An 8,830-nucleotide genomic window follows, 5' to 3' on the forward strand; every position below is an offset into this window, starting at 1 on the left:
TGCGAGATTGCAAATGCTCTGAGGCAGGAACCACTTTTTTCCCTGTCATTGTAGAGGGCTTAGCATGCTGGTACCCTGAAAAAGCACTTAATCAAATAATAAAAGGTTATTATCACAATAAGTCAAGGTGCTTTACAGACAGTTTAATAAGCTTGGAGAAGCAAGTATTTCAAACAAAGTGGGAGCTGGGGGACAACCATAAAGTGAATGGACTCTTAATGAGTGTATTAACCCCAATAGTCCAAACATTTCATAGGCCTTATGATATAAATTGACTTTGGATAATATAACCTAAGATTTAAAAAATGAATGACTCTAATATTATCTAATATTTAAAAATAATGACTCTCTCACTCATTATCCATTTGAAAATCCTGATTGCTGATAGATTAATTGAAGCCTTGTTCCTAGTATTCTTTTTAAGTCCAATGTATTTTCATTACTTTTGTAACCTTTTGCATTTTTCCCATTAATACTTGCCATCAAAAAATAAGAAAACAACTGCTTTTCTAGAATATCTTCTACGAGGACTAAGATCACTTGGAGCTGCTGATGCCTATGCACATTAGACTTTGTTCTCTGTGTTTTATAAGCTTTATTAGTACTTGGCTTCACTGTGCAACTGCAAAATATAAGCAACAAAACTTCTTCATATTTTACCAAAGTATCTTCCTCAATATGTTTTTGAGAATTAAAACAGAGAACTTGTCACTGTGTGTGTACTTGTCACACAAAGTGTGTACAATGGACACACTCTAATCTCAACCCTTTATCCGATCTGTGTTAACTCTGTTCCAATTTCATTTACCATGTGGCTCAGATGTGTTTGATATACTGAGAATTAAATGTCATAAACTATATTTTCTGCAAAATCAAACTATTATATGGGTGGTGATATCACAGCAATTTAAAAAAATGGTATTTTAAAGAAGATTTGCAAAATACCCACACTGTGTTTGTCCCAATATATTTGCTGTATTAGGACCACAAATCATCAAACCATCAAACTATGTGCTTTGAACATAAAACCAACACAATTAAAGAAACAAATCACTACAATTTAATAGCAACAATCTCACTTTACAAGATAATAACGATGGAAACTTTGCAAAGGAATCTGAAAAAAAATGTAATTAAAAATAACAGATTTAAGACAACAGAAAGTTGCAAATTAAATATCACTAATTCTAGTAAGTGGAAATTCTAACCAGAATGTTTACTTGATAGAGCATTCTGATTAATAAGTGACACTGCATTACCAGCACTTACTGACATCTGATAAATACTGTTCCTTTAAAGTAGTATTTTTCTGTTCAATGACCTTGCACAGACTGACAATAAGTAACCCAGCCCCCAGAGCCAGTCAGCAGCAAAATTCTTAAGCAGAGCAGGAAAGGACCTGGGACACACGTGATGAGTAAAACATAAATTACTGCTAATATGGTGGTTTCAATATTCAATGCACTCCACAAATATTATTTTAGATTCCTTTTACAACATACACCACTTCCAAACATGAATTAAAGCAAAACAGAAGTGACGTGACTTTGTGGATGGAGAGGAGCACTGGCCTGCGAAGCAGGAAACTGGGATTCAGTTCCTGGCTCGAGCCAGACTCCCAGGTAAGACAGAAATTACAACACTGGCCTCTTAAGAAAACCTTGAAATCTACTGAAAAAAGAAGCAATGTACCCAAGTCAGGGCTCACTATTAAAAATTAAATAGGAACTTCATAACGCTTTCTCCAATTGCTTTAGAGATTACATAATAATTAACTTTATTAAGCATGACTTCTGTTAATGCTGCGTAAAAATAACTGAATGAAACATGATACACTGAATGTGTACGAAGGATTCCACAAGAGTGGAAGTCACATACTTTCCCTCCTGTGAACCCAATTCATGAAGATGTGAGACGTGTGCAGTAAGTGTGAGTATCTACAGAAATCTCATGAAGAAAACTGGCCCCACAGGAAGTGTGATTTCATAGAGAATTTTGGTGATACCAAGATTTCACTTCCAAAGTCTTCAGTGATGCTTAAGCAAACAGTTATGTATTTATCAAGACAGGGAGGATGTTCTTCTGAAAAGGGGCCCAAATTTCATTATTAACTGAAGTTCATGAGAACAGCATAAGGAAGCGTGTTAGTAAGCCACACAAGCATAAATATGCACAGCAAAAGTGAAACCAAAGTATTTTTCTTATTAAATAATATAAAATAAAGTGATGACCACCAACAGAGGAAAAAATCCACAAAGATTTTTTTTGCAGTTTATTTTCAATTATAGTTTCTGGATAACCAAGCAGCTCTGTATGGAGAAAGCACAGAAGATTCATTCTGGCACTTTTGGATAGGTTTTTTTTTTTTTTTTTCTTTTTCCGAATTTTTATAGACACATTCAATCCACTTGCTCGGTCTATAGTCCATTTTATATGAGCATGATTAGCTCATATGATTCCAGAGGAAACTAACAATATATACAGTCAATGAAACTATCTTCTTGGCTACTCTGGGCCCTTTAAAATGTCTTCTAAGTCTATCCTGTCTAAACAGAATCCACAATATACATGATAGCTACAGAATACACTGTATTGAAGTGAGAAATGCTCAGCACAAAATGGGACTCTTGGCATGCAGCTTAAAATAAAAGGTAGAAGTTCAGAATATAAAATCCCAAATGGGGTCAATTAAAAGGAGTTAGCAAAAGAAGGGACCGTTCATTGTTACTGTAAAAAAGGCACTTTGAGTAAATGGGACCAGAATTGGAGGAATCTTCGTCGACACAAAGTTCAGTTTGGTTTCATAAAAAGGCTTCAATGCTAAGGGATGCTACTCAAGTTTCCTGCAGTTTTACATTAAAATAAATTGCTGAGTAGTTTATAATAAAGGACATAAAATGTTTACAACCAACTTGTAAAATTAAGATAAGCATAGTATAAGCAAAATATTACTAAAAGCAGCAATGCATAGCCTTTCATTGAGATAATGCACAATTTTGGACACCATGTGTCAAACTCTTGTTTTTAAGATACTTTCAGTAGCATTATCAACATAAAATTGGCCTACAAAACAAAAGCTTTACCAGCTCCCATTCATAAGGAGATTGAGGTCATAAACCAACCAAAACAATTTGTCAGTATTTTCAACATCCTGGATGACCAATATCAAGTATATGGAATAACAATCACACTCTTTGTTCAGCTATCTCACTGGAGGCAGCCGTTAAACCAGAGGAATGATTTTAATTCTTTTCTAACATTTACACAGTAATGCATTTAAGTTCTTTCAAATGTTGCTCACCACAGTTTATTTTTCTCTTTTCTCTCCACAACAAAAAAAATAAAAGGAAAAAAAATCAAGCACTTCCACAGAAAGAATATTTGGCAATTTTATACTCCACTGAATGGTGGATTTTCACAATAGCTCACTTTAGATTGAAAGTCATTAGTGGTCTTTCCTCTCGTTTCTGCCAAGGACTCTTCTTATCTTCACCTTGGTCATCTTCCTCATCCTCCTCATCCTCCTCATCACCTTGAACTGATGTTCCATGTTCAGGACTAGTTAATGGCTCTGGTTTGGTATCCACAGTTCTTGTTTCTTCCTGCAGGCTGGGCAGCTGCACACCACTTCTCTTACTAGTGCCTTCTAGTAGGCATCGTATAGCATTGTCCTCAGGGCTACAAACTGCTGTTCCACACTCACTGCCACTTTGGTCCATATCATCCAAGTACACAAGTTGTGTGTAAGCTGTGCTATCTGAAACCTTCTGCTCCCTCTGCTGGTGCTCTTGAACTGGTGGGTGACTCTGTGGTGCAGACAGATGATCTCCTCCTCTTCCCTTTCGGGCAGATTTTGGTTCATTCATGTCAACACCAGAGTCCAAACTGGCATCATTACTCCCATTCCTACCAGCTCTTTGGAGATCGATGTATGAATGTCTAACGTGAGCATTTGAACGTCCATCTAGGGAAACAAACCATGCTCGAGGATGAGGCAATGGCTTTCCACCGCCTAATTCCATCAAAGCCTTTTCTGTAAGAAGCTGCACTTCGCTATTCATTTGAGCCAGGGATGCATCATTAAGTGAGGCAGGAATGGAAATAGATTCAGACATGGAAGCATTCTGTTGACTCCACTCAGCTGCACCTGCATCCTGCAAATGTTGCTGAGATATTGCTTGGGATGCTAACTGTTGGGGTTGCAGCTGCTGTGGGGGGTGTGGAAAAAGTCGTGCATGAGGGTTAGGAAGCTCAGCCTGAAGTCTTTCTATATCAATCTGCTGGTCAGCTGGGACAACCAGCGGCTGGCTAACAAAAGGGTGTTCTCCTGGCAATTTCATGTAATGACCTGGGATAACCAATGCAGGCAAAACTTTTCTGTAAACACTGTCATTGACTTGGTCAACAGAATTGCAGCAGATTAACTGACCTGGTCGAGGGAAAGATGTAGGTCTTTCAAGGTGATCAACTGAACGAGACATCATACAATCAGTAGGTCTGCAGTCCAGCAGCTCTTTTTCAGGGGCTGAAGGTGTGGGGTATATTTGTTCCTGAATATTGTATTTACTTCCAGTAGCAATATGGTTCATAGATACTTGAATTTCTCTCTCTTGCTTTTCAAATAAAGGCTGAGATAGCATAGCATTGTAACTTCTCCTATGCTCATCTTTGATAGGGGACTCATAGCCTTCAGCTGTTTCTGTAGATTTTCTTGTCTTTAAAGCAAAAGTATCTGCTGATTTGTGGTAGTCTTTTCTTAGAGACCCGCTGGGAGTCAGGTCATCCAAGGAAATTCTGCTCTTGTCTTTCTCCTTGTCAGAGAGTAGTTCCTCTCGAGAGCTAAACTCCTGGGAAGTACTGAAGGAGTGTTTGAGCATAGGTGTATGCATATCGGCTTCTCCACTAGGTGATACCATCTCCATGTGGACAGCACTGATTAATTCCTTTGCACCTGAGTTTTCAGTGTGTCCATTGCTAGCAATGGACAGCCCGCCAGGAAATTCTGACTCACGACGTGAAAATATTAAATTTATATGGGACATTGAGGTTGCTTGATCCTTCTTAGAAGTGTCCAGTGCTGTCGAAAGTTGTAGTTTCTTATGATGCTGACGTGGTCTTAAACATTTTCTTCTATAAAAGCCAGTAACAAAAGAAGTTACACATTTATGACTGTTATACACAGAAACAAGAACAGCAAGGGTGTCTTAATGGGAGATTTTTAAGCAGTGACTAATATTAGGGGAACTGAGCTTTTATTGCATTCTCTAACAATTAAAAGCTTATCCCAGAGGAGAAGATAAAATGAAAGAATAACTAATGTCAATTGAGAAATATTTCAAGCACCAATTACAAACTGGAGCAAATGTCTGGAGGAAGCAAATACAAAATCACTCATTAATATACACTTGCTGATAAAAGTGTAACATTCATTTCAATATAAGACTAATAGAAAAGATCACTTGCAAATGCATAACAGGTACAATGACAAAGATCTTTGACCTATGCCTGTGCTTGCTTTAGAACATCTTACAAGGAAAACACAGATACAGGAGTGTGTGATTCATTCATCTACCATCCTACCAAAGGCAGGGATTGTATATGCTCCATGTAACCAGGAACATACAGAATTTGATCTCACCTTTTCTTTCTTCTTCAAGTGCTTGCTTGCTTTATTCCCTCTCCTCCCGAAATAAAAATGTTTCAATACAAAAGCTTTTAATTTCACGAGCACAAGAAAGATTCTATTTCCAACATGAACTAAATAACCAGGATGTGAATCTTACCTGCAATAATATAAAAGCAGACACAGCAAGACTAGAAGTATGAGAGCCATCCCTCCTAAAATTGCCAAAAGAAACATTGTGTGATAGCTGGAAATGTCGTGTGTTACAACGGGACCTGGAAGGCCAGAAAAGATAATTTAGACCTATAACAACCTGCAAACAGGAAGAGGAACAACAATTAAACAAAGAGAGGGACATCTTCCCTTGTTATCAGGGTGAGCAACACTGCCGCTCATAGCCTTGGTGCCTATTGAGCAGACCATCTCTGGAGAAGGGCAGCAAGTTGTGGAGAAAGCATGTGCTGATTTTTATGACTGCAAGTCCAGATAGATAATTCTGTGGAAAAGCAGTTAAGTTTCAATGGGAGCATGCATCAGTGAATGCTGCCAACACAGTGCACCAAAGCTCTCATCACTGGAGAAAAGCCATCACAGCATCTTCCAGCACTGTAATGCACTTAGCAGCACTGTGGCCAACAACTCCTCTTTAACAACATTTGTTGTGCTTTGCACTAAACAGTACATACAGTGCAGTACAGGATTCACTGGAAGATGTGTTGGTGCTCTGAAGTCTAGATCAAGCCAAGCAGATCTTCAGTAGCTTTAAAAAACAGGCTGCTAGTGAAACAGTGTTGTAACTCCAGGTTTCAATAATGCCTATTAAATGTTCTAACCTACAAAGGAATGCACACATGTGGACAGCATCTGTTCACAATTAGCCATGTGTAACCCTGTTGGTTTGTAAAACACTTATGATTTTGAAATAAAAGCCCAAATTTTCATCTGCTGTCATGGAGGTAACAGCACCAGCTGACAGTATCATGCATGTACTGTGAAGGACAGCAAACTTGGCCAACATTAAGGTTATAGTTCATGAGGTTTGTAAAACCTCATCTGTGGATCTTGAGTGGTCTGTAGAGCCATGGCTAAAGAATACAAAGCTCATTTTTGTCAATTTTTTGAGATAAGAAATAAAACAGATTCAATGAGGAGGTAAAATAAGCAAAAAAGACATTAACCTTATTAAAAATAACATCAGGTATACTGCATTTGGGAAATCTAAGTATTTATATGTTCTGTTCCACCACTACCTTTACAAAATTGACTGATACTTTTGCTTCAGGACATTAAGCAAAAAGAAGACTATATAAATCACTTGAATTTTTCATGCAAATGTTGTTCCCATTGCAAGAAAGTTTTAGGAACCCAGATCTAGCCCTGAGAAAGAAAGAAAAATAAAATACAAGTAGAAATTCTGCCACACGAGTTAAACTGCATGGACAAATAAGCTTTCTCCTGTTAAGAGTTACGGGCCTTCTCAGAGTTAGTGGCACCATTTCATGACTAGTGTAACTTCCTTGTAGTCTGGGACAGAGCTATACTGGGAAATGTTTGCCTCAGAGCAGTTGCTTTTTCTTGAAGTAAAATTATTTTGTAAAATTACATTAAATTCAATATGATAGCTTATTCAGATCTGCACTTGCCTCTAAACTCCGTTCAGCAATGAATCAGCTGAATATTCCAGCTAATTCCATTTAATATAACCTCAAATAAAAAGCTTGCATATCATGAAACAACTTCACGGCATATACAAGCAGACTTTAAAAACACTCCTCATGTTAGAGTTTGTTTTGTTGGTTAGATATAGTTTATTTAGCTTGCAGAGCCAAGGCAAGAATGTTTTAATTTCTACTGTATTTGGTTTTCCTCCAGAAAACCTAATAAAGAAAATCTGTCAGAGGAGGAGTTTTGTTTGATTGTTTGGCTTTTATACACAGAGATATCTCTAATTACTGGTGGCTGAAGAACTAATACTAAGAAATCTGAGGCAGCCACAGACAGAAAAAAAGAAGAGCAAGTTGCCACATTAATAATCTCCACAGGCACAGAAGTACATATAATGCCTAATTCAAAGTGAGGTTCTACAGTGATGCCCAAAAGCTTGCAGATGACAACCGGTTGGGTCACCTACTAATGCCACTCTGCTAATACACTTCCTAGAACTTCTGTGCTAAGTTATTCATGGCATAAGTTAATCAGTCACTAAGACGATGCAAAGCGGGAGCCAGGGCAAAATGGGCATCTTCAGTGTAAAAGAAAAAAAAAAGTTACAATCAATCCATCAGCAAATGTCTAACCCAGGATGATGTTGGCCTTAGCTGAATCCACTTCTTTGAGAGTTTCTGTACAGAAACTTCACAGCATATAGTTTTCCACCTGCTGTAACAGCCATACACTGATGTTGTAACTCCCCTCAATTTCTAGCAATGGCTCTACCAGGCGGTGGTGACATAAACGCATCAAAGCAGGAACATGTTAAAAGTTTCCCATTTAAATGACTCGGAGGTTTTGAGCACAAGGGCTGCCCCCCACAATCCCCAAAATATTTTAGCCCTTTACTTTCAGATTTCTGTTTTCTAATAATCCATTATTGATCAAGCTGGGGCATCTCAGATGAGGTCATTCTGAAAAATATAAACATTATATATGAATAAATAATTACTCGATGCTGCAAATAGCAATAAAATTCAGCTCCATCTTACCTGGGATAGTAGGGGACATAGCTGCAACCCAGTAGCCCAGCTGAGGTGCAATGTAAGTCCAAGTTAACTGATTTCCTTCCTGTTGTACAAGGCCCAGACTACTCTTCAGCCATGTCCCTGTAAATGTAAAGATTGTAGGAAGATGTTACAGATATTCCTCTGCAAACAAGTGTAAAAAGCAACCAGTAACAAAACCTATCCATGTACCGTAGGGGTCGAGTGCATTGCTGTGAAGTGGGAGATTGTGCCTTTTTGTCACTGGCATTTGAGAGCTCCCACAAGCAATCATCCCTGTAACCTTCTCAGAAGCTTTGTACACGAAAATCCCATTTAAGATTAAATAAAACTAATAAATCTTCAAAAAGGCTAAAAGAAAATAATTATTGTCATATTAGATTCCCCTTTTTTGAAGAAGGATATTCCTGAAGCTGATAGCTAAGTAGAGAGCCCACTTAAAAACTGTATTTCAAGAGAAGATCACATCTCCCAGACCACATGTGAGTTC

At 37.9% G+C, this 8,830-nt stretch overlaps 1 protein-coding gene across 1 annotated transcript; it reads right to left on the reverse strand.

Annotated features, from left to right (window-relative positions):
- Positions 1-2,396: 2,396 nt before the first annotated feature.
- On the reverse strand, positions 2,397-8,614 carry FAM171A1 (family with sequence similarity 171 member A1). Its single transcript, XM_029086220.1, has 4 exons — positions 8,533-8,614; positions 8,326-8,442; positions 5,784-5,898; positions 2,397-5,130 (listed from the first exon to the last, which is right to left on the reverse strand). Exons 1-4 carry the CDS (start codon positions 8,612-8,614, stop codon positions 3,426-3,428), a joined length of 2,019 nt encoding a protein of 672 aa, XP_028942053.1. The 3' UTR covers positions 2,397-3,425.
- Positions 8,615-8,830: the final 216 nt, after the last annotated feature.

This window comes from Antrostomus carolinensis, unplaced genomic scaffold (genome assembly GCF_000700745.2).
Source record: "Antrostomus carolinensis isolate BGI_N321 unplaced genomic scaffold, ASM70074v2 scaffold3878, whole genome shotgun sequence".
Taxonomy (NCBI): domain Eukaryota; kingdom Metazoa; phylum Chordata; class Aves; order Caprimulgiformes; family Caprimulgidae; genus Antrostomus; species Antrostomus carolinensis.

What these genes read in the sequence shown, in the direction of transcription:
- FAM171A1 (XM_029086220.1), bottom strand. Translation starts at nt 8,614, where the DNA reads ATGATTGCTTGTGGGAGCTCTCAAATGCCAGTGACAAAAAGGCACAAT. An exon ending in TATGTCCCCTACTATCCCAG is followed by an intron (nt 5,899 to 8,325) that starts GTAAGATGGAGC and finishes CTGGCCTTCCAG; the next exon opens with GTCCCGTTGTAACACACGAC. An exon ending in CTGCTTTTATATTATTGCAG is followed by an intron (nt 5,131 to 5,783) that starts GTAAGATTCACA and finishes TGGCTTTTATAG; the next exon opens with AAGAAAATGTTTAAGACCAC.